The sequence below is a fragment of the Ochotona curzoniae genome, unplaced genomic scaffold (genome assembly GCF_017591425.1).
Source record: "Ochotona curzoniae isolate NIBS_2020 unplaced genomic scaffold, NIBS_Ocur_1.0 scaffold_1852, whole genome shotgun sequence".
NCBI classification, from domain to species: domain Eukaryota; kingdom Metazoa; phylum Chordata; class Mammalia; order Lagomorpha; family Ochotonidae; genus Ochotona; species Ochotona curzoniae.
In genome coordinates, this window is record NW_024467087.1 from 2,737,074 (window position 1) to 2,763,433 (window position 26,360).

General features: G+C 39.6%; 1 protein-coding gene across 4 annotated transcripts in view; it reads right to left on the minus strand.

Moving 5' to 3' along the window:
- Positions 1-26,360, minus strand: part of AFF2 (AF4/FMR2 family member 2) — a 462,047-nt gene that overhangs the window by 310,073 nt on the left and 125,614 nt on the right. For 2 of the 4 annotated variants that reach the window (XM_040999786.1, XM_040999784.1), the window contains exon 2: positions 1,059-1,179. The exons of 1 other annotated variant lie outside the window; for it this stretch is intronic. In XM_040999786.1, the coding sequence (XP_040855720.1) occupies positions 1,059-1,179 (121 nt within the window). Of the gene's footprint in view, positions 1-1,046; positions 1,180-26,360 lie in introns of all 4 variants that reach the window. One more of the 4 variants, XM_040999785.1, reaches the window with a different exon arrangement.

Below are 26,360 nucleotides of genomic sequence, written 5' to 3' on the forward strand. Positions count from 1 at the left end.
CAAGTATCTAAAAGCATACAGTGAAATGTGTACATAAAAGAGATTGATAGAAAAAAATTATGGGATGCACAGTTGAAAATTAGTAGTTTGCAGGATCTAAGACCATCAGGATTACTGAAGGCAGGAGTAATCAGAGTGCCTCAATCAAGAATTGGGAAGAAGATGATGGTCTCAGCACTCACCAATCCAATTTACCCCCTACTGAAACGCGCTGTCCTTTTCCCAGGACTTCCTATTCCCAGAAGCTGCTGTAGGCTAAACAGTGCTCTTGTAAATTTTCACCTCTTAAAATTTCAGTTTTATTTCTTATTTTTGTTTCATTGTAGAAAATTACACTGCCACTAATTTCATAAAAGCCAATTAACTGCCACCAATTGCATAAGATTCTTCTATTATACTTTTTCTAGTTGCCCCAAATCTTCAACCAAAATAGAAAATTCAATCAGTATAAAATCTATACTTGTACACATAGCAGTTTCATGTTTTGAAGTAACACACTAACCAGAATACATAAGGAAATCAACATAGCTATGCCATTTCCTCTGGTAGGAATAATTTCCTAACATATGATTTACTCACCACCAGGAAAAATGATTGTTTTTTTCTTTATTTTAGAACAGTGGTTTTCAAACAGTGCTCAAGCCACTGAACAGCTGGTAACAATATAAAATGGAAATGATAGCAATGACATTGTAATGGGTAGCAATGATGGGAAAGGGGAGTTACATCTGCTTGAAATATGTCCACTGACATTCTGACCAAGTCTCCAAGAGTTGTCTCTCTGACAGTCAAAGCACTGGAATTCATCCAGGGGCATTCCTCACTGTAGGAAGTGTTGGGCAAATCCTACCTTGCTTTCCAAAGAAGATGGAATTTGTCTCTAAAGACTTCCTCAGAAACCTGCAATTGCCTAAACATAGTAGATATACTTATTTTACTTGTCAAATAAATTCTTCTGCAAGTGATTTGTTTATGTCACAGGTAAATGTTGATTCAGAAGTTTAAAAAAATGGAACAATCATTTCCCCGAAAGATAAGTTACACACATATTCAACTACCTTGTAGGGCTCCCCAAAAAGATCAAAGCCTGAAGAAAAGAGATCATCTTCTTGCTGGACTTCCTGAGTCCTCCGCTCCCATTCCTTCTTTTTAAGAGCACTACGGTCTTGTTCGTAGTGACTGATATGAAAAGAGAAAGACAAAAGGGGAAAAACAGGTTAATTAAGTCACAGAAATTGTCCAGATGTCCCTTTTGAAAAAGAATACAGAGAATATTCTTCTTTACTCCCACTGGTTTTAAGATCCTGAGCAGTTGTTTAGAATAAAGGAAAAAGAAAAAAACAGGAATTTGCTTATTACAAATTATCGTCATGACCATGAAAGTATAGCACAGTTCTTCCTCGTGCTCATTTGCTTGTGGAAGCAATCACATAATCCCGGCAGTCCACAAAGGTACTGATTTAGAATGACATTGTGTTGCCAGCTGCGTAGGGCTCAGAATCCACAGATGTCACCAAATCTCAGGGGGAAGGCACTATCCAACTATGGATCTGCAGGGAAACTGGAATTTTGTTTTAACTCCATAGCCAGAGTAAGCTGGTTTAAATGAAATCACAGAACAGTTTAGGACATTTTTTTGAATTATGCACCCACAGATTATTTTAACGCCCACAACAGTTTTTGTGTGGTGGTTGTTGTTTTGGTCTTTGCATAATTTATTTCAAAGATGACTGAAAGCTCTGGAGGAAATTCTAGATAACCTAGACTTAAACGAGCTATTAAATAGCAAAAAGGTGTCCAAACTCTTGGATGACCTTAATGCTCAAAGCTTATACAAATTTTATTGCACTATGACTCTTGTCACATTTTTGACTTTTCCATTAGGACAATACTTAAGATACCAGGGTAATTCTAAGATTTGATGGAAAAGTGAATTAAAAGATAAGATTATAATCATTTAAACTTATGCACACAAAAAGCTTTTTAAAGACATTTATTTGTTTTTATTGGAAAGTTAGATATACAGAGAGGAGGAGAGATAGAGAGGACAATCTTCCATCAGCAACCAGGAGCCAGGAGCCTCTTCCGGGTCTCCCACATAGGTGCAGGGTCCCAAGACTTGGGGCCATCCTCGACTGCTTTTCCAGGCCACAGGCAGGGAGCTGGATGGGAAGCCGAGCTGCTGGGACACAAACTGTCACACATATGGGATCCCAGCGTGTGCAAGGCAAGGACTTTAGTCATTAGGCTACCTCACGGAGCCACACAAGGCTTCTAAAGAGTTCATTGAAACGCATATTATGGGGAAAAAAATGACACAGATGTCATTTTTTTTGCACTCAAAATGTACTAATGTTTAAATCCACTTTCCTGTCTCAGATATCTTTACGTAATCCGGACTCTTGAGTGTTGCAGAGGGAACATTTATTAAAAAAAACAACTATTCCCTTCCCTTCAGAAGACTGCTAATTAATTCATTGCCTCTAAGTCTTATGGATATAGGCTGAGTACCCCAATCCAAAAATTCAAATTCCTAAAGATTTGGCACTTACATCATTTCACAATTGGAAAATTCCATTCTTGACTTCAAAATGCAAACACATCAGAATCATTATTCAAATTTATGGTCAAGCTGCAAGTTTAAGGTATATATGCAAAGCAAACGGATTTCATGTTTAAACCTGGGCCTCACTTAAAGGTGTCTTACAATTTTTATGCAAATATTTTCATATAAAAACAATACAAAATCTGAAACACTTGATCCCAGGTACTTCAGATAAGTAATATTCTTCCTGTAATTATTTTTATTTTGTTCATAGGGTTTTTCTACCTACTTTTGATGTCACCCTTACTCAATATGAGTATATATGTGCACTGGGCAAATTTAAGTCACAGGAATACACAGAAAATGCCTAGCAGGTGCTATATTGATGTTGATTTTCTTCCTTGGGTTAATACTACTATGTTAAGATTAATTAGATAATTGGCATACAAATGAACATCATAGCTATGGAAATTACAGGATATTTACTGATATAAAGGTATAGATGACAGAATTTAAATACATCTCAAACATTAATTTCTATCATTGGTAAGCTAGGTTGCTCATGAGTAGCGTAACTTTAATTTACAAAGTAATAGCCTATTGCATGAACAGCCTACGCAGCTTAACTTAGTGCTGATGTACTTGTGATGCATGATACCACTGTAGTGATTAATCTACCATTTGTCACAGGATTTGAACTGTCAAATTCAAAGTGATTTTGGTAGCCATATCTTGTGGATAAAAAACAACCATTGCTTCACTTTTAAATAATGGCAACATTTATAGGATGCTTAAATTCACAATGTACTTTCATAATACAAACAATGCCATATACATAAGAGCTCACTGGACCATTCCTATGTTCAGCATATGGTGTCACTGGCTGGGAAAAGCAAAAGAGAACTGCAGATCCCTCCCCCCTAACCCATGCCACACCTTTGCAGCATGCCTGTTCAAGAAAGACACCAAGTCCATATAGTGAAATACAGCTTTATCATGTCTAGTCTCAAAAACTCTCCACAGTACCATGTTTTCTTGTGCTCTCAATCATTTTTCTTCACATGTTGAGATCAGAAACCCAAACAATTGCTATGTGTCCCAGTTGGAGGCTGATGCGAAATCAGTCAGGCAAATCATCAGGTCATCATCATTCCATTAAGTGTGGAGAACAAGATTGTACCTATACACCACATATACTGGCTATGCATAATCCAAACCCATCAATTTGCCAAAATGTAAGCAGGATACAGTGTCAGGATAGGGGCGGAATAACAAGTTAGAATAGTATTTATTGGGAGGGAAAGGTTTGTTGTGAAGGCGAAGGACAGGTCATTTTTTTGCCTTCCACAGCAGATGATTCGCCACAACCAAACAAGCAAAATGTCTTGCTTCTAAGTAATGCAAGCAAGATGTCAGTTCTCTAGCTATCTGTTCATTTCATGCACCTGACAGCTCAGAATGACAGGCCCATAGATCATATTTAATTCTCCCAAGAAGAAAACTGAAGTGTTTTGGTCTCTTGGCTTTGCAAACTATCTTCCTTCTCCTCTGAGGGAAAGATATAATTAAAACCCTAAAGGGAAAAAAAAAAAAAGAAGGAGGGGAAGAAAGGGAAGCTGCTTCAACTTCCGTGACAGCCCTTCAAGCCGCCAGCAGTAAGGGCACTTTCGGGGCTTTAGACTTGGCTTTGATTTGTTAGGAGGCTCTTGGCTGCATTTTGCATCAGTTCATTAGCTACCAAATTCCAGATGCAAATTTGAATAGCAGACTGAGTGTGCTTATGGTTGTTATCTGTTGCAAGCAAAACTGCCTACTGCATTTTTAACACGTATAACAAAGAACGGTTAATTCTCATATCTCTGCTGAGAATGAATTTAATCTCCATAGAGTTCCAGTGCTCTTGGAAGGCAACCAAATATCTCCAACATTTCCTTTTCTCACTCAGCATGGAATTGTATTGAAAGCTTCACATGGTGAGGTCTAATGAGGAATGAACTACATGGTGATGAGGCTTTCAGCATATAACGTCACTGATTTCTGACTGAAACCGACATTACTAATTTGAAGCACCAGCTAATTAAAACCACACAGTTATGTGTTTAGCCTCTTGTTACACCTACTGCAGTTTATAATTATGAGGACCTCTTTATCTACTCAATTAAACTTCTTACAATTTACCTAGGCTGCATCTGAACCAGCAAGCCATGCAGTGGCTGCAGGAAAGAATATGTGTCTCCTCAGATGACTGGATGTATCTTTTGACTCTGTAGCTTATTTTCCAAATGAAAAAGGGCTCCACAGTCCACAAAGAATACTGAAGCCAGAAATCTGATTTAATCATTATGTTGCTGTTTAAAATGACTCAAGTTTATTCACAGTGATGAGCACAGAATGAATTGATCTTACCAACATGAAATCCCATGTTTCTATGCAGAACTTGACTCAAGAATTCATCACTCTTATTTGGGGTGTATTTGCAACTGTTTTTTTTTTTTGCTCCTGGCTGTAATGAAATTTGTCACATAAAGATGGCATACAAGCCAACAAATGCTCAAACTAATTTGCTGTTAATTAACTACAGGCTTTTGATTTCTCTCTAACCTATATTTCTGGAATTCCTTTCACTGTCGTCCACATTAACCAATAGGAAAAAAGCACCAAAAGAAGAATAAGTCCGCTTTACAATCATTTGGATGCAAGGCACGATAGCAAGTCGTTCTATTACAAGATTTTCACTAAGCTGAGTTTTCACACAGCCATTTGCTTTCCTGACCTCTAATAGCCAAGTTTCTTCATTTGCACAGGGAAAAGTAAAGTCCTCCTAAAACGAGAGATTCTGTCCTAAATCTTCACCAACTTAATAGCAAACGAAAGCTCACTCATATATCTTTAAGTTCAAACATTTCTACTCCTTTCCCCCTTTTATCGCACATTCTCCAGTCCAGGTCCTTAGATTCAGTCTCGCATGGAGGTAATTCTCATTTTGCACATTAGAAGTCTCAGGTATGTCCGTGTAGCAATAAAACTCAGGGACAAGTGGACTGAGATAGGGAAGATTTAATTCTGCCATCTTCATTAGCTCACAGTGGTAGCCCACTCAGGCTAGTCTTTCAAAATAAAGACTGCAAATGGAGAAGCACCTGACACCACCTAAGTGTGGTGGCCTCATTTTACAGATAAGGAAATTGAGCTTAAAAAGTTAGTGGTCCTCACAGCGGGTTTGTGACAGAACCAGGAGGCAGAAACCCAGGTTTCCCCGTTCCTAAAGCAGTTACTTCCTCAATACCCTCTTTCTGCTTCCTGCCCTGGTCTTGCCATCCCACTCCGGAATAACTGTGAGTCTTGCTTGCACTTTATCGATCTCCATTCCTTAGGATTATGCTTCACTAGAAATTGTCAGTAACGAAAAACTGAAGAATTTTCTTTGGATTCAAGTACAGAAAAGCCATGTTTCCTCATGAAAATCTAAAGACAATAAAATGATTATAAAAATTAACAGCATCTATGGGGAAGTGGCTGGGGGTGGTAAATAGTAAAAACAGTCTAAATTCATTTAGCTTGCATATTTCATAAAGTTTAATGATCATTTATTACCCAATTAAAACTACTTGGGGAAACATTTAAAAGAACTAATATCTTTAATGACAAATTTGTTTAAAAATACTGCTAAATAATACAAAATCTATTGTTGCAATAATGTGTCTGAAGGTAAATAATTCAGCTTTACTATGTTCTAGTCCAACTACATTAAACATATTTATTTTGGTTAGTATTTGTGTAAGAACATAAAATACATATTTAATTCACCCCAGGGACAAGCATAAGCTGTAACTCATTGCTTGTGCTTCTGCTGAATGAATTTTTTTTTTCTTCAGTGAAATTTGTACATATTTATTCTGAGTTCCCGAGTCTCAAGGACTACTTTTTCATGCTTAGCTCTATTTTGAATTTGATATAAATCTAATCTTCACATAGCTTCTATTACTTAAAAAAGAGAGCCTTAGCTATCTGTTACATTCAAAAACAACTCCAATCTCTGTATTGTCTCTAATAGTACTGATGAGTACATAAGGATAAAAGGCTAAATTCAAAACAGCCTGAAAAAGTACTAAAAATAGGCCAGAATTAATTTACACATATAGGGAGCCAACATGAGGTTCTTGGATCTGGAGGCATGTAATAAAGGATAATCTGACTTTGAAAAGGAATTTTCTGAGTAAGTGCATTTCCCGAAGTAATAATTAACAAAACTATTTGAGAACTCTGGATGGAAAGACTCTTTTTCGGCAAATAGACTTTCTTCAATCAAACACTGGCTCTCAAAACCAAAACCATCATGATGGGAATTATACTGACAAAACACACACATACACTTGTTGTTTTGTAATTACAGGCAACTAACAGTTACCTATATGATCTTTTCAATTTCTTTAGACCTTACAGAACTAGGCCAGTGCTGATTCTCCTGGTTCTTCTAAGTCTTTGCTTTTATAATTGACACAGATATTAATATTTATACAAGTCCTGGTGGAAGCAGGCTTAATATTCCAGTTTAAGGTGATTTAGGAGCTGCTTAATTTTTTTTCTGTTCTGAAAAGGGAAGCAGAAAGCCTAGCTAACCTCCCTCCAGTGAAGGTGAACACCTTTTCCAACAGCCATATCTCTGTCCTTCCTGCTATCTCTCCTGCCAGCTGTCTTTGCAATGTCTTCACTGATAAATCATATACATGGCATATAATTTTACCCATTTATAGTGAGAGAGCAGTTAGATGGGTGGTAGGCAGTTAGGGTATTCTGGGTCCCCAAGTCATCATTTTTTTCTCAAATATAGAGGGGTATTTTCCCCACCATGTCTTGGATTCACCAGAGCACATCTCTCCCGAGACAAGTGCATATATATATATTTTTAAATTTATTTATTTTTTATTGGAAAGGCGGATATACAGAGAGGAGAGACAGAGAGGAAGATTTTCCGTCCCATGGTTCGTTTCCCAAGCAGCTGCAACGGCTGGAGCTGAGCCAATCCAAAGTCAGGAGCCTCTTCCGGGTCTCCCACACAGGTGCAGGGTCCCAAAGTCTTGGGCCATCCTAGATCGCTTTCCCAGGCCACAGGCAGGGAGCTGCATGGGAAGCAGGACCACGGGGATTAGAACCAGTGCCCATATGGGATCCAGGGTGGGTTAAAGGCAAGGACCTTAACCTCTATGCTATTGTGCTGGCCCACAAGTGCATATTTTAATGTATCAGGAACAGGCTTCCCAAAGAGACAAGGGCAACATTAACATACCAATTTCCCACCTGAAGCTTCAGCCATTGTCTCCGGCCATTGTTGAGGAGGACCTCAGACTGGTCTTATCATTGAAAAAGGACCAAGGAAGTAGCATGTCTGACACCTTTCTGGACTTTTGTCCCAAGGCCAGGTACCATGGGGACAAGGAATTTCCTTTTGTCTTTGGAGGAATCCCATCAAAGTAAACTTTTAAAAGGTGCTTTCCCCACCATTAATATGGATCTTTTTCCCACTTTTCCTCCTGCCACTATGGCCGGGGATAAGGGTCCTTTCTATCCCAGAGCCCCTCCGTCACTAGGACGGGAGTCTCCTTTCTCAGCTTTTCCAATAAATCTTGCTTTAAAACTAAACTGTGTCCACACGAAAATTCTTCTTTCCTGAGAGACAAGAATTGAGGTTGCTGCCATGTTCGGGGTCAAAAACCCTACAACAATAGCATAAAATTGTTTTAGTATACCCAGTGCTTTTTGGATATTGCCATATCATTTTAGAATTTCATCAATGATGTTGCACTTGACAGTACCCTGCCCGGCAGGCCTCCCCTCCAGCCCAGTTGTAGCCAATTACTAATTCACTTTCTCTCTGAATAAATTTGTCTGTTCTAGACACTTCATATACGTGGTAGCCTAAAACATGTGGCCTTTAGCAACTGGCTTCCTCCACTAAAGACATCGTTTTTAAGGCACAGACATGTTATAACATTCTTTAGTCCTTCATATTGTGATCATTAAGAGGGCTCAATCTTTCAGATGATTAGGGATTCTCCAAGCTTCCTATTAGACTTTTCACTCCTTGGGGTCAAAGGCTTTTTTCAAAAGTCACTTACTGCATACTACATAGGGACACAAAGAAAATTCCTATATATAAATAAATAGCAACAAATGCAGATATCATGAGGAAAAGGTATGCTCTTTTCACAAAATTATTCAAATAATTTTGACTATCTTATCAAACTCCTGAAATGATATTATAATTTATCTAACAAATCCACCAAATCCTTGAGCTACAAATATACTTTAATACATCTAGCAATGGGAAAACTTAGTAAAAAACCTAATTCCACATCAATGAAGCAGGCTGCCACACAGAAAACTTGGAAAAATGCCACAGTGTGTCCAAAAAGATGATTTCCAGATTCAGAAGATCCACATGGGCACCATCTTTTTCACTTACACATTGCTAGATGATTAATAGCCTGTGTGTGTGTGTGTGTGTGTGTGTGTGTGTGTGTGTGTGTGTGTGTGTGTTTGGAAGTCTGAGTTCCTTTATTTGTAAAATGGAAATGACTTTTATCCTCTCTCTCCATGCAGGCAGTTTCTAAGTAAAATCTAATTGTGAGAGAGAAAGGCTTCTGTAAAATACTACTGGAGGCTCTCTAGTAATGGACGAGATCAGTGGCACTCCGGTCACATTTTGCTTCATCACATGAACACATCTGATACTTAGCAACACCTGGGAAACTGCTCAAACTTACGTAAGAAAAAAATGGACACAGACATCTTTCCAGCTTACAACGCCTATGACAGCTGTACCCACGTTAGCCCTCCCCTGATGGTCAATCAGCTCTTTCAAAAAGTCCGAGATGTGGCCTAAGACCTACAGATGACCAAACTATTGAAACATAGTTTTAACAGGTTGTCTTTACCCTATAAAAAATAAAGTGAAATTTTATGACTGACAACGACTACCTTCTCTCTTGGAACTTAACATGGTGAGTAACATTTCATTAGAAAATCCTTGAAAGTTTTTCTCTACTCACTCAAACATGATCAAGGACTAAACGGAATCAAATTGATTGGTAGATACATCTAAATTAATGATAAATAACCTTTCAATTTACAATATTCTAAAGTGCTAGCATTGTGGCTTAATCTATTTAGCCACAGAATCACGTGGGGGTGCCAGTTTTAGCCCTCTTTGGCCCACATCGGACCCAGCTCCCTGAAAATTCACCTGGGAAAGCAGCAGAAGAGAGCCCAAGAGCTTGGGCCTGTGTACCCACATAGGAGAGCCAGATGAAATTCTTGGCTCCTGGCTTTGCCCAGGCCTAGTCCTGTCCATTGTGGCTATTTGGAGAGTGAACCAGTGAATGTGATTCTGTGTGTGTGTGTGTGTGTGTGTGTGTGTGTGTGTGTGTGTGTGTGTGTGTGTGTGTGTAGCCCTTCCTTTCAAATAAAACAAAAATAAATCTTTTCAAAACTTTCCAAGTATTTCTTCCAATCTAGCTTTCCATCTGGGCTCTCCATAGAAATCATTCAGGAAAGATTTTGTAAATTCCCATGCTCAGCTCATGTGTCAGTCTAATTTTATCTAAATGTCCCAAAATGAGTGCCAAGCATCAAATGATACTCACGATTTTTACAACGGAATGATTAATGATTCTTTATCTTATCCATTTTATCATGCCTAAATCTCATGGGATTAACCTGAAGGAGCTGATATAATTTACCATACAGATATATACATTGCTGACATATTGTGGGAGAAATGCTTTGAAAATGAAAGTTGTTAATACAATAAATCCACTTTTAATGCAGAAGAAAAGGAACAATAACACTAGAGACACAGGAAGATTAACCTGCCCAACATGTTAATTAAGTAATGCAACGGAAGAACCACTGAGGTTATTATCTGAAGGCCACTTCCAAGCCAACAAAGATGCCAGTGCTCCTGGCAGAAGAGACACACACTCTCAGAAAGGCATAGTCTTGTACTTACGCTGTGTTCACAGAATAGATATGATATAATTGCCCCAAGGGATGTGTCTAAAAACATGAGCCCCTACGGAGCATACTGGTTTAGCATCATTCTTGGAACATAAGATACATTCTTGCCAGAACAGCAAGCGCAGCTAGATACTCAAATGGATTCTGTTTATCAACAATAGTGTAAGAGTACGCTAAAATGCCATGTTTCACAAGATTTCATTTTTGTGAAAATGTCATTTTTATATAGAATGGCCATGACTCTAGCAACCCAGATTCCCATCTGTCTGCAACAGTACTTAACATATCAACAACTCTTTAGAAAGCTTTACGCTAAAAGAAATCTCTCCAGTGAGATTGAATCATTTTGTCTTCACACAATGCAATTGTTGGCTCAGAGACATGGCACAATTTCTCTCCTTGCTTGGCTAAGGTGCTTGCCTCTTCAGTGTCTTTTCCATGCTCTCCCAGGCAATTCAGGATGTGTCAAACATTTCTTTACAAATATGTGGCTCTTTGCCTTCATCTCCTTCAACTTCAGGTCAAGCTTTCTCCACCCTTTTTCTTTATGTACACAGCATATTATAAGAAAGTTCCACTGCACAATAAATATCTAAGGAGCCTCGAGCGTCTGTTCTGTACTTGCAACATTATCTGAGTCTACCTGATTTCCATTTGATAGAGAAACTTATTAAAATAACTGGTTCTGAGGGTGGGGATTGCGAAGCAGCACACTAAGCGACGGCTAGGGATGAATACACCTCATCTGGGAGCAACGGTTAGAGTTCCCGCTACTCCACTGCCAGTTCAGCATCCTACTAACACTCCTGGGAATGATGATTCAAATTCCGAGTCCCTGCCATTGTCTTGGGATGCTCAGATGGATTTCGTGACTCCTGGCTTCGGCCTCTACCGCCAGCCCAGGCTGTTGTGGGCGTTTGTTTAATGAACCAATGAATGAAAGAGCTCTCTCTCTTCCTTTATCCAATCACACCTGTATAATATAGTATGATACTAAGATTTTTTACCTTTACCGACACCTACCATGTCATGATACTTTTTTTAAAAGATTTATTTATTTTTATTGGAAAGTTAGATATGAGATATACAGAGAGGAGGAGAGACAGAGAGGAAGATCTTCCATTTGCTCATTCACTCCCCAAGGGGCTGCAATGGCCAGAGCTGAGATGATCTGAAGCCAGGAGCCAGGAGCCTCTTCCAGGTCTCCCACATGGGTGCAGGGTCCCCAGGCTTTGGGCTGTCCTCAACTGCTTTCCTAGGCCACAAGCAGGGAGCTGGATGGAAAGTGGGGCCTCTGGAATTAGAACTGGTGGCCATATGGGACCTTGGCTTATGCAAGGTGAGGATTTAGCCATTAGGCTACTGCACCAGGCCCATGATACTTTTAAATAGCAGAAAGTTAACCTGGTAACTGCTACTCTAGGACTATATTGCTGTGATAATTCAGATAAAATGGGTGGGAGAGGAAAACAAAAAAGGATGAAGGGAAGCACCCCCACATCTACAAAACTTTATTGTGATAAACAGTACACTTGAACTTAAAATCTTTTAAAATCACTTTATTTTTGAGTCATTCACTTAAAAAAATGACTTTGGTAGCAGTCCTTATGGCTCACTGACTCGTTACCAGGGACCACTGTGCGTTACCAGGGACCACTGTGCGTTACCAGGGACCACTGCATTACACGCACTCAACATGGGAAATGCAAGAGACCTCCAAACAAGAGGCTGCCTCAGGTATTTCCAAAATTATTTCCAGAAAATTACGGAGGGAAGAGGCCTGAATGAATGCCATACTCCAAAAACACATAGAATCAGATAATCGATGCAATAATCCATTTTATATACTAATAGCTTCTGAGAAGTTCAAAAAATTTAACTATATTATACGAAAAAACAAAACAAAACAAAAATCTTACTTGTACCCTTAGAAGCATCTGCCAGAGGTAATAGCTTTTAATTATTTTTTTGTTGTTTCACGTTTCTTTCAATGTTTTTTTTCATGCACTGTTTAGTATAAACTAAAATTCATCCCATTCATAATTGCCTAAGTTAACCAGTTAACACTTAGATTGAGCTGCAAAGACTTTCTAGAATCAAATCTTGATTTATTTCAAGGAAATGCAAAAATGTTCTACCTTGTCATGATGGCTACATGTGTCTCTGAGAAGAGGCATAATGGAGCAGGGATGAGCTCGGAGTGCTGTGGCAGCTCTGACGTCCTTTGTGGTAGACTGGGTCCTGGCTTAGAATGAGACTCGATTGGTGGAACCTGTGGAACAGCTGGAGGGCCACCTCCTGCTCTGACTCCTCTCCTCCTGCTCCTTGCCTTCTACTCGCCTTTAGCCAGAATGGACACGGCTCTCCCCAGTCAGTCTGCCCAGCAGGGTAGGCGTGATGTCCTACTCCGACCTCCAAAGCTTCACTTTGTCCTGTACTCCTGACGGAGCTTCACTCTGTGTACCCTGTCCTGAACCCAGTATCATTACTCCTGTAATAACCTCCACAAGACAGCGTTGCCTTTTGAAGTAGACGCTCCCTGAAGTACTTCATCTGTCTACTTCTTAAATATCAGAAATTATTTTCCAAGTCAAAGGTACACTATAACCTTCTGCTTTCTCATAAATAATACATTGCAAGGTGATGTTTACCACGGCTACAGGAAGTGGGTGGACACCACAGTGACCTCAGCCAGATTTTCTTTCACGGGTGGTCGGCAAATGTAACAAAAGGGTGTTTTATTTTCAGTTAGCTATAAGCAAAGCAATTTCATTAACTACTTAATTAAAAACAATATTTCCTCAGAAACAGTATTCTTAATTACTTTTAAAATAAGGAAATTAATGCCCTTAAGGAATAGCTTATAATTGACAATTTTAAGCTGATTCTGTTTTCATGTTTTGCTAAATCCTTTGATCAACATTCACTCACTAATTTTACACAGGCAAATTCTAAATCCCTCCATGTTTAACTTTTGCCCCTGCTACTTTTCATGGGGCACCCCGTCAGAGCTCTGTTCTTAACATGAGATCATGACAGCTGCAAAGATCCCCGGGGAGAGTCGGCTTCTGCCGCCCTCTGCACATTAGCATCAGTGCAGTGGATCTACAGAAGTCACTCTTCGGTGGGCTACACTTGTCACCCTGCCTGATCACTATCGAGGAGAGCCCCTTTTTGGGAGTTCATTTGTGTTGCCTCAAAACCATCATGCTCAAGTTCTGACTTTCAAATATTCAGAACATGACCTAATTTGGAAAACATGTCTTTGCAAACATACTTAAGAGAAGGCCATGTGACAGAAGGATGGGCTCCTAAACCTGTACGTTGGGCATACTTATAGAAGGATGTGAGAACAGAAACATACAGGCAGAATGTGAAGGTGAAGGAGGTGAGCGCTTCTATGAGTCAAGGAATGTCAAAAAGTGCACCACTCTGTGAAACTGGTGTGGAGTGGATTTTTCCTTCTAAAGGAACCACCTATACTGGTAGCTTGATGTCAGACTGTCAGCCTCCAGAACCATGAGCCAATGAAGGTCTTCTGTTAGAAGCTTCACAATGGCACTGTGTATCAGCCACGCCAGCAAATAAAAACACCTTCAGAGCACATATTTGAGTCAGTTACACTTGAGGCCTCAGCAGGGCGGGTGAAGATAATGTACACTTGAGGACTTATCATTTCTACTGCACACCGCATGCTTTCCGTTCCTCTCCTGCTGCCTTAGCAGAATCCTGCCCTGACCCTCCAGCTCAATCTTCTTTCTTCCTTTCCTTCTTCAAGAGGATTCCTAGGTGTTAAATGAAACTGACGGAACGGGAAAATTGCGTTTCTGCACCTAGAAGAGTGCCACGCTCAAGAGCCACCTCTTAATAAGTGCTTTTGGACTACAAGAACGGGCAAATAACAGACAAACATTATTTCTGTCCAAGATCAGTGGTAAATATTGACAGATTCATGAATGTATTAATTACTTTGTTGAATCAACAAATATGTACTATGTTGCCGTACAGGTGCCATGTTGGATGCTCAGTAAAGCCAGGACATGATACAAGCTTTTAAGAAATTCACAGTTCAGAAGGGGAATAAGTTATTCCAAAATGCATAGCATGTAGTGAAAGACGTGAACACAGAGCAGTGATTACGCTCTCAGAGTGGTTTGGAGTAGGCAGCAAAGTCAGACATTTGGATTCCAGCTGAGCCGTCAGCAATGAGTTTGCATTCTGCATGTCAGCAAGAACCAAGTGACACTAAAGGTGATCATAAGGGACAAATGAGGAAAAGTACACTAGAGATTATGGAGTCAGCCAAACACAGTCCAACGGATCATCCGCGGGTGTTTAGTGAAATTGCCTATGACACTGGCAGGAAACAGTTAAGATTTTCTTCTTTGAGTGTGTGTGTGTGTGTGTGTGTGTGTGTGTGGCGGCGGAGTTGGCGGGAGGGGCAGAGTAGACCAGAAAATGAGGAGCTGATCTTTACAGATGCTTGTATTTAAGGGTATTGCCCTAATTTCACTTGCGATAAGAGAGATCTTTGCAAAAAAAATGGATGACCATGATAGGCGTGTGAATGCTGAGCTCATACAGAACAGATGAGATTTTCAAAGGGAAGCATTTACTGTTTCCTGTATTAGAGCACATTGTCTCTCGATATGATTAGTCGTCAGTCTCAGTTCTCCAAAACTGGTATGAAATAAAGCGTTGACGCAGTTATGCCTCATTGATGTCAGCTAGGGGAGCATGCAAAACTCCATGAATGTAGGTAATTGATGTGTAAATCAGAGCTCAATCGCTATGTAATAGAAATAGTCCCACTGAAAATATGCTTGTTGAACACAATCACAGAGAATCCAGAGGGAGGGAGAAAGAAAGGGAGAGGCTAGAGCGCTTATTTATTAAAAATAAGAAAAACTGGAAATTCCTGCAATTTTCCATTTAGCAGAGGGCTGCGGCCAGAAACACTTGCAAGCGAGTTGTAAGCAATATATTCAGATAGTTTCCTTCTGGCCTAATAAAACTGTTGTTTTCTTTGAATGCGTGGGCATCCTGTTGCGATACTTAAAAAGCAAATTAAAATAACAGATGCATCTTTGGAAACATGACCCATGTAAAAGTTATCAGTGATACGACTTTGGTTAACAATACATGTTCCCGGTACACTTGCCATTTTATTAAAATTTATCACCTTAAATTTTTCTATGAAGACCAGTGAATAAAAATGGGCAAAACTTTGCAATTTAGCATTTTCATATTTTACACTTTAAACCAAGTAACTTATGATCACTGACCAAATAGCAGCTTCTATTTCTAAAATAATCATAATCATTTTCATTAATACCAATTAAAGAACCTTTGCAGTGCTTGATGGGAGACGTTCTTTCCCACTACAGTCCTCACTAAACAAAGTGAACCTTCGGAGTACCAACTGCTGCCCGAGTACTTAGCATACCAACATTCCTGCCAATTCACATGAAAAAGAACAAACCAGGTTTATGTCTTCCTGAGTCAATCTAAGAGCCAAGTGTATCCTACATATCTAGTGAAGATTTCATTGATTTGCTCTCCATTGTTGAGACACACTCTTATACACATGACCAAACATGCTATTTCTGGTAGCCCAGAAGAAATGTTGTTGGCACAAACGTGCTGTGCTGAGGAGGTGACCTGCTAACCTTAGGTCACCTTGGTTCAAAACTATGTGTGCTCTGATTGCTTGTTGCTTATCTAGCTGGGCCTTAATGCAAATGTCCTCTCTCTCAGAAATGTCTGTGACAGGCTGGATCGCATTAGAAAACAAGGAATAGGGTGGAGACTTGGAGATTGAGAAATGACGGCCTTATCCTCACCTGCAATGGTTTAGTTTTCAGAAGATATTCTAGATCTGCTTTCGAAGGCACTTAGAGCTTAGACCACATTGGTTTGAGTGCTCTGTCGTGGCACAACAAAAAACAATTGACCTTGGGGTTCATTGGGACAGTCTAACCTATGTGAATATCTGCTTTATTATTCTCCCTTTTCTAGCCTCATTAGTTCTTTCAATTCCATTTCCAACTAGACCTTGGGTACACATGCCAGTTATTTTCATGACTTTTGCATTGTCTAATTTGTGCATTGTTGATCAATAATATGTGAGGTGTTGAGCTCTGTGCGATATGTTTAATACGTTTATACACAATACACCATATGGAGACACTGCACTGTGTATTAGGAACACATTTCTGCCGAGACCTAGTTGAGTATCACTGGTGCATAGTAAACTAGCAAAACAAAATTAGGCTAACTAGTTATTGAGCATCACAGTCCCTAGTATTTGGAATCAGCTTTACAAGCACAGAGCGTGCCCTTCTCTGCAACACTCAAAGATTCTAAGCACTACTACAGGCTTAATACAAATTTCCTTTTATAAGATGACGGCATTTTTTCAAGCACGGAGACTGAATAGAATAAACAAGTGGGACAATGTGCTAACTTCTATGTCTTTAAATCAAAGCTCCTTGCAATTTTAAACCACTTTGGCTGTTTTTCTTCCAAGGTCCTTGTAGTAACTTGAGAAATTTCTGTTTCAAATAAGGCAGTGACAGTTTTTCCCTAACTGCTTCACATACATTTCTCATATTACTTTAAGAACTCCTCAATTTATTGATATTTTCTTAGAAAATTGCCAATCTGTAGCAAAACAAACTGTGTCTTTCACTATAAGACAATCATTGATTAACACATACTGTTTAAGCCAGATGAATCAGAAGGCTGCAAGGATGAAGCATTTTATCACAGCGACACACCATTGGCTCACTCGGATAGATGTATTCATTTGCTGATGGGCACCTCAACGTGCCAGAGCACAGGCCCACACTCGGCAGAGCTTCCTGCTCCTGTTCCTCAGTACACAGTGTGCTCAGCAACAAAAAATATAATCAAAGGAACAATTTCCTGTGATTAGTTAATTGCAGGTTCAACAACAAATGCATGTGAAGCTTTTCAGCTATTAGATACTCATTGATCCACAGCCCTCTACATGTTCAAGTAATACTGGGAGTCTAACATAATCTGTTGTGACTTAGACTACTGATTGGCTAGTGGAATTATACTCCAATAAATGATAACACTGTTATTGAATCCGCCTATAATTACTTCCATTCCTTGTAATGTATGATCCAATGCAGACTGAAAAGGAGCAAGATGATCTGCTTCACGCTTCAGCTGTTTCAAATTCCTTAGTGTGCCCAACATTGACGGTTGTTTAACACTATGCTGATGGATATGCTGTCTGCTACACTGGATGGATCTTAAGACACACACACACACTCACATATATATCATATGTATGCAGATTTCTCTCTCTCTCTCTCTCACACACACACACCCTTAATCAATGGTGGGCTTGCTTGCCTCCATGGAAACAGAAAGGATGACTCTGCCAATGTGGGGCCAGAAAAAAGAATTCTCAGTAAGGTAAAGTCCTCTGCTGCTCTGCTCGCATCACTCAGCACAAATGAAATCCCAAGGCTGTGATTAATTTGCCTCTGGAATGGGCATGGTGACACGCAGAAACACTTTGTGCCTGGAATGCCCCCAAATCTGTGATTTGTCTTCTGCAATGTGTCCTTGAGGAAACCTTGCCTGACACTTTCATTGACATCCACTCCTCTCCCTAGTACTCCACTGCTTCTTTTCCATATCACACTATCCACTCTGATGAGGCTCCACTTGCCATTCTTTGGAATTCATGATGATTTGCTTGAATAAATACTCCTATTAGTATTTTAGGCTAATATGACAAATTACCACAAATATGATGGCTTCAAAAAAACAACAAAATTATCCTTCAATCCCAGAGGTCATAGGTATGAAATGGGTTTCATTAATCTAAAATCAAAATGTTGGTAGAGGGGCCTACACAGTGGCATAGTTGGGCTAATTCTCTATAGAACAAGCATCCCATATGGGCACTGGCTCAAGTCTCAGCTGCTCCATTTCTGATCCAATTCCCTACCAGTAGCCTGGAAAAGCAGCAGAGGATGTCTCAAATCCTTCAGCTCCTGTACCTACATGGGAAGTCTGGAAGAAGCTCCTGGCTCCCAGGTTAGGATCAGCTCAGCTCTGGCCATTGTGGCCATTTGGGGAGTGAATCAGCAGGTGGAAAATCTCACTTTCTGTCTCTCCCTGTCTCTGTAATTCTGATTTTTAAGTAAAATAAATAAATCTGGCTGAAGAATGTTGGTAGAACTTTACTCCTAAAGACTGTAGGGCAAAGCTAAGAAACGTGCAAGTCCTGGGTTGTATAACCCATCTGGGATCAATTCATCAGGCTATATCCAGGCAACTCCAAGAGAGAATAAAAAATTGTATAATTTCTCGCAGCCTAATTTTTAAGTTTTGATAATTTTATGGTCTACAAATGATGTCATAAATATTCAAATGGCCATTGTCAGAAAAAAAAAGTTCCCCATTCCTGCAGGAGGTAATTCATAGTTGCTCAAGTCCCTGGGGCTCCTGTGATGGTGCTGGGCCACTCCCATCAGCGGCACAACCCTTTCAGTTGGACACTCCAACTTCTGAAATTTCCTCTCAGTCCTGTAAGGTGAGACATTCACACGTTTGGAGGATTAGCACATAGATTTAGACATTTTTTTCTGGCCTAAGACAAGGATAATAGTTCATTCACCTCTCAATAACCTAAAATCATTGTAGGACACAATGCTTCAAAATTCTCATCCAGGTAAATTAATGCACGCAAATGACGTATTCGATCATCCAAATGCTTATTCAAAGAAGCACCTCTTGCGTGCACATTGACCAATTGGTGAACCAAGGCAGTACCTAAAAACTTGGCCATTTAGACATTTCTGCATTTAATGCCTGTGAGGGTTAGGGTGACATTTCTCAAACAACTCTCCAAGGCTGACTTTTTTTTTCAACACTATGTCCTGTCAGATATTTCTGTGGCCATCAAATGATATGACAATATGAAAGCATTCATGGAAGGCCAAAGGTTTCATACATGTTATTTATATTTATCCTTGTTACTACTAAGAGGTGAGGCACTACAGCTTTAAGAGAAGGAGAGAAGAAGCAATAGGTCACGCTTACATAGAGACGTTAAGTATTATTAGTCAGTAAATTAAGTAAAAATAGCCATTCAAATGTGACCTTAAATATGTTTTCGATTCATATGCAAGTAGTTTAAGAGACTAACACAAAGCATTTGGATTATTTCAAATAACTAGATGATTAATTTCTCAAGATAAGTATGTGCATGCTTGCTTGCTTAGGTTTTGGTTGAATACAATATTCAGACAGATTTGTCATGTTTTCACATTTTACCAGTAGGAAATCTATCATTACCCTTTTATAAAATGATTCGCATTAACCTACCCATTTTAACGATTAATAATATACTTCTGTGATATTATAGTAATAGAGATAACATTATATTTTCCAAAAGAAGCAAAAATCACTTAAATGTACCATAAACCTGCAAAACATTTCATTGTTGCTTAAAACCAGGAACATGAAAATGGGAAAAAAATTGACAATGCAAACAAACTTGTATTAGATTTTATTTAAAGGACTATAGGGGCAAGACTTTCACTTTCCTCTCTGAAGAAAGTCAAGTACAAGGAGAAGGGGATGTGACAGTGGTCATCCACTCGGTCAGCAGCATGATTTGGACCACAGCTTCACTCTGCACTGTTAATTTCTCTGTCCCACACTTAGAGTTTCCTGACTCCTAGTCAACAATCTCAACTCAATGTGTCCTGAGAGAAAGGGAAGTTGAAAGAGGTGAAAAGAATATTCTACTTCTTGGTTTCTAAACAGGTGGTTGAATGATGGAATCAATTTGGGAAGTTTTACTTCAAATGCTCATGAATCTCTAAAATCTAAATAGGAGTTAGTGTCTGCAGGCAATACACTATATGTGAAAAACTGAAAAATTTCAGGGGCTCAGCGCGATAGCCTAGTGGCTAAGGTTCTCACCTTGAATGCGTCAGAATCCCATATGGGCACAGGTTCTAATCCTGGCAGCCCTGCTTCCCATCTAGACCCTGCTTGTGGCCTGGGATAGCAGTCGAAGATGGCCCAAAGCCTTGGGACCCTGCACACATATAAGAGACCCGGAAGAATTTCCTGGTCCATGGCCTCAGATCAGCACAGCTCTGGCCATTGCAGCCATTTGGGAGTGAATTAGCAGATGGAAAATCTTCCTCTCTGTATATCTGCCTTTCCAATAAGTAAATAAATCTTCTAAAAAAGAGAGAAATATTTCAGATTGCTTCAGGTTAGTTTAGGCCAGAAGTAACCTCAAAGTTCTGCAAGGTAAGCCCATGGTTTGGCACAAGGTAGAGAAAATTATTAAACGAAGAAGTGATTGACAGAAATCTTTCTTTATAACTGGTTGTCTCAACATTATTTTGTGGGTCACAAGCTGAGGCTATGAAACCAATGATATGGCTGAATGCTAGGGCAAAGTGAATGATAATGGGGCACTTATATACATGTGTGCAAATATGCATCCATTACTTGGGGATTTGTATTTCATAGGATGGAAGAAGACATAAAGGTCATATAATTCAACTATCAAGCTCTCTCACAATATGCAAAATTCTTTTTTCTAACAACAGTAACATCACTTTAAGTGCATGCATGATCTCACATGTTGATCCAATGATCCATTTGGACATGGCTAGACTTGTAGAGAAAGGAGTCTGTGTTTCTTCCTTCCTTTCTAGATGCAAGTAATTGATGCTACAACACGTATTTGCTTCTATTTTTTCCCACAACATTCCTAGCACCTTGACTTTGTTTTAAAAGAAACTGGAATATTCAGTTGTGCTTCACCCTCTAATGCCTGACCATTGCCATGAAATCCAAAGATGTTAGATCTAAGAGTTTCTACATTATTAGTTTATATACCTCCAAATAGGACAACCACAGGTTAGCAAATGTGCATTTCTGAGGTTAGAAAAACTCTCTGGATTGGAGTCAGATATCTTAGCTTCATTCTCAGACCTCTCACTGCCTCAGTGACTCAAGCAAATTATTTAACTCTTGTGACCTTAGTTTCTTCCTACATAAAACATGCAGTTTGTACTGGATAGTTTTCAAGATCCTAAGCAATTATCCAATGTTGTGATTCTATGGTTACATTCATTATATTTATCTTTTCCTATCTGCCACTCCTCGGTCATCCTAGCCCCAACAAGCTCAGGGCATGTCACTGCTACCTTGCTGACTACATGAACGTGAATGCTAGTAGATGGCATCAGGTACAACCAAACATTCTCTGTGTATTGCAGTAACAGTGAAATCAATGATTAGCCTGCATACAAAGGAAATGTTACCATGAAACACAACACACGAGGACAAACTACAACTGCATACTTAGTAGTGTCCATCTTTCAAAATCCTTCTCTTGCGCCACTCTCGTTTCCATATTAAATAATTCTTAGTTCTCCAATAATGACTCCCATATTGTAATTTCAAGTTGAAGTGTATCCTATTTTGAATTATATACTCCCAATCTGTTGTTCAGTATAAATATTATACTATGTAATGTGTAAATACTAAAATTTAACTTTAACAAGTTGAGTCACAGTCATTGGAATACTGCCAAGACTTTAACACTTTTTCATTATTTCCAAAGAAAGACCAATTTAAGAAATGTAAACCACTTGCAATTCACTTCAAATTTGGCTTACTGTCAAGGAAATTTTAATGAAATTCTGCTTAAGCATTAAACATGCAAATATTTATATGATTATTAAGTCAGCACATCAGTTAAATAGGAATCTGTTTTGGGTCTTTCATCACTGTGTCACAGGCTAGTGAAACCCAAATAGAGGACTATATTTCAGCAGAGTACCACTTGTTATAGTGGTAAGCCTCTAAACAGATATTAAAACACAGTCTCATTTGTAATGTGCCTTACCTGATCACCCAGTCTTTCGGGGCAATAGCCAACCTTGTAAATATCTACTCAGGCACAAGCCTGTACCATTGCTGACCTTAGTGTTGGAACATGCCTTATGAACTCCCAAAGCAGAAGAAGATGCCACCTGAGGAGCTGATAAGGCCATCTCTCACATACACCCTGTCTCCTCTGGAAACATCATGAGACAGTTTCTCATTGACTCCTGGATTTTGAACTCTTCAACAGTGGACTGCAGCACAATTCAGTCTAGTCTTCTCCTGCTCCTTTTGTTTCTGTATTTTCCTTTTCGATGGATGGGACAAGTATGGCATGTTGGCCCCTTGGTCTGATTTTCCTTTGCACTGTATACAAGTATTGTACTGTCTGAATCTGAACCTTATTTTCCATTCCAATCAAACTTTAGTCTCGCCTTTTGCTTTTATGTATTTGTTTTATATCCATATTCAGGTTGAGTATATCTTAACAATATAAGATATGAGCTGTTCCAATGTCAATTTTTTTGTTTCTTTTAGTATTTTGGATTTTATGTTTTCAGGTTATGGATGCTTAATTAATAAAAGTATATGCAAACATTTCAAATTTTAAAAAATTCTACATCTGAAATATTTCTGGTCTGAATCATGACAAATAAGAAGCACTGAACCTAAACGTCTTTGATGCTCTTTACAAAAATTCTTAAAGAAATTTTATGCAAAATCAGGAATTTTTTTCTCTGTTTCATGGATTTAATGAGAAATAGTTTATCAATGTTATCTCATTCCATAATTATATTCAGAAGAGATTTGTTTCTTTTAGGTTTTGATTTCTTTCGTAATGAAGTTTTAAGTAAGCATAACCCCCTGGAACCTTGAGCCCTAACATAAACAGAATACATTTCAGTGTTTTTGCACACCTAAAGGATACTGGCATACACAGCAGAGACTTAAAGGTTGATTTTGGAAGGTGGAAGAATAATTCTTCACTTGAAGAGGGAGTGAGAGGTGAACCAAAATCCATCAATACTTAGACAGTCTGAGTGGCAGACATTGTCACAGGTGGAGGGGAAAAAGGATAATGAAATTCATGCCAAATGGCCCAATGGCCTTTATCCCCTTAGAGAAATAAAGGTGAGTTCATTTAATTGGCTTAGGCAAGTAAAGTGGATTTATGATCACAGAGAATGGAAAGTTCTGCACTGGGAGCTATGAAGAAGAGGTCAACCTGAACCAGAGATTTACTGAACAGTGATGAAAGAAAGCCTGAAAGTGTAGCAAGAATGAAGCTCCTACAGACTCCATCGGCAGATTTCCATATTTTCCTGCCCAAAACTTAGGTCTCTCTCTCTCTCTCTCTCTCTCTCTCTCTCTCACACACACACACACACACACACACACACACACACAAGCAAACAGGAGTGTCCGGGGATGATTATAAGAGTAGCAGATCATGTGTCTAAAAGATCTATTGCTCCAGTGGACAGAAGCATCCAGCAGAAATGTTCTCAACATTTCATGTTTCAACAATTTGGGTGGGAAATCAGAATGTCTGGGATTTAAAAATGGGAACCAGTTGTGCTACAGCATGGTGGCACCATTGGAGCCTAGACTCACGTGACAATCATTTTCCCTGTCTTTAAGAATAGGGAAAGTCATTGAGGAGAACAAAAAGGCCCTATCATATTTAAAGGCAAATGGTATTTATTGTGGTTCCCCAATCACTGTTCTAGTCATTATCCAGAAAACAATGAAACCCAAATGATCCTGGTGTGGACCTCTGTTCATCTCCAAGTGCGAAGATGGATTTCCACACCTCCTTGTGATGGCTTCCTCTTGGGCCTGCAGTGTGAAAACTCCCTCAGCAAAGAGCTCCACAGAGCAGCATAAGGTACATAAAGGAAATAAGTCCACTTGGGAATCCTGACCATGGTGACCCCCATAAAGTTACACAACTAGCATTTTTGTGGGGGCCAGTATGCTCGCGGGAAACTACACTAAAAGGACCATTCCAGTTTGCAGGAAAATGGGGTGGACTCACAACACTGTTCTGTGGACATTAGTTGAAAAAGTTAGAGCTATTTTGTCTTAAAAATAGAAAATACTCGGGCCCGGCACGGTGGCGCAAGTGGTTAAAGGTCCTCGCCTTGCACGCCCGGGATCCCATATGGGCGCCAGTTCTAATCCCGGCAGCCCCCCTTCCCTTCCAGCTCCCTGCCTGTGGCCCGGGAAAGCAGTTGAGGACGGCCCAAAGCTTTGGGACCCTGCACCCGCGTGGGAGACCCGGAAGAGGCTCCTGGCTTCGGACCGGCATAGCATCAGCCGTTGTGCTCACTTGGGGAGTGAATCATCGGACGGAAGATCTTCCTCTCTGTCTCTCCTCTCTGTATATCTGCCTTTCCAATAAAAAATAAAATAAAATAAAATAAATAGAAAATACTCAGGACACGTAGAGGCATGGTGCTTCAGCTCTGAAAGATGATCTTGGGAACAGGCAGTGGACTTCCTAGAAGGTACAAAGACGACCCAGAGCAGGAGAGCTGGGTTCCACTGAACGGAAGCCGACTTAGCCTGTCATCTGTCAAAGGCTCGCCAATTGTTGATTCAGCCACCTGGGCAGCAAAATTAGACACTGATAATTATTGGAAAGCCTGTCACTTTAAAAGTGTCAATTTCAGAGTTACTGAGGGTGAGATCTATATATTCTAGGAGAGTACAGTTGCTTGGTCTGAGGCACAGATTTCCCTTTGCTGAGAGCGTGGTAGTAGATCGTCATTTTTAAAAAAAGATTTATTAATTTTTTATTGCAGAGTCAGTTATGTAGAGAGGAGGAAAGACAGAGAGGAAGATCTTACATCCACTGATTCACTCCCCAAGTGACCACAACGGCCGGTGCTGCGCCAATTCAAAGCCGGGAACCAGGAAACTCTTCCAGGTCTCTCACACAGGTACAGGGTCCCAAGGCTTTGGGCCATCCTCGACTACCTTCCCAGGCCACAAGCAGGGAGCTGGATGGGAAGTGGGGCTGCCAGGATTAGAACCGGTGCCTATATGGGATCCCGGCACATTCAAGGCTAGGACTTTAGCTGCTAGGCCACAGCACCGGGCCCTAGATTGTCATTCTTAAAGATGAACTGATCACAAAGTGTTGTGTAGGTCTCACACATCAAACTCTGGTTCACTGCACCTTTAGTCAAAAAATATATATACACAATAGGCATTTAACTAAATTACAAATTTGGATATGACTGGAAACTAATAAACAATTTCTTTGAGTCCTCTAACAGGAACAGATTCACAATGAAATTAATCAAATATTTGACTTCTCAAAGTTTTGATTCATCAAACTAACATTTTACTACTGGAAAGCATCTTAGGACTTAAGTTAGAGGAATAGATCCATTGATGTCCTATTCACAACATTAAGGCACATAATGCTTACAGTTAAAAGAGCTGTCAGAAGTTACAGCTGAGCAACAGACTAACGGACACAGAGAGGACAGAGCCTTCTTCCTACTCCTCAAAGAATGTGCCTTTCCAAACTCTTGTGATATAATTCATCTAAAACAAATTAATATTCTTTATGAAATTTTATTGCCCTTGGGTAATTATTTTACAACAAAATATATTTCAATAAATGTATATTTTATTCAAAGATATCTTACAGGATCGTGATGAGCAGCAAAAATTACATTTACGTATGCTGCAAATGCTCATTCTTACCAGCCAAGCCAACCAACGTTATCAAAAGCGGTACGACTGCTTTCTCAGCATACCACAAAGTTCTTATAGGAAACTTAGCACCGTCCACCTCCAAGGCAGAATGCAACTTTTCTATGTGGTGTAATTACTATGGCAACAGAGAGAATCTGTTCAAGTCTTGAAGAAGCCACCATCA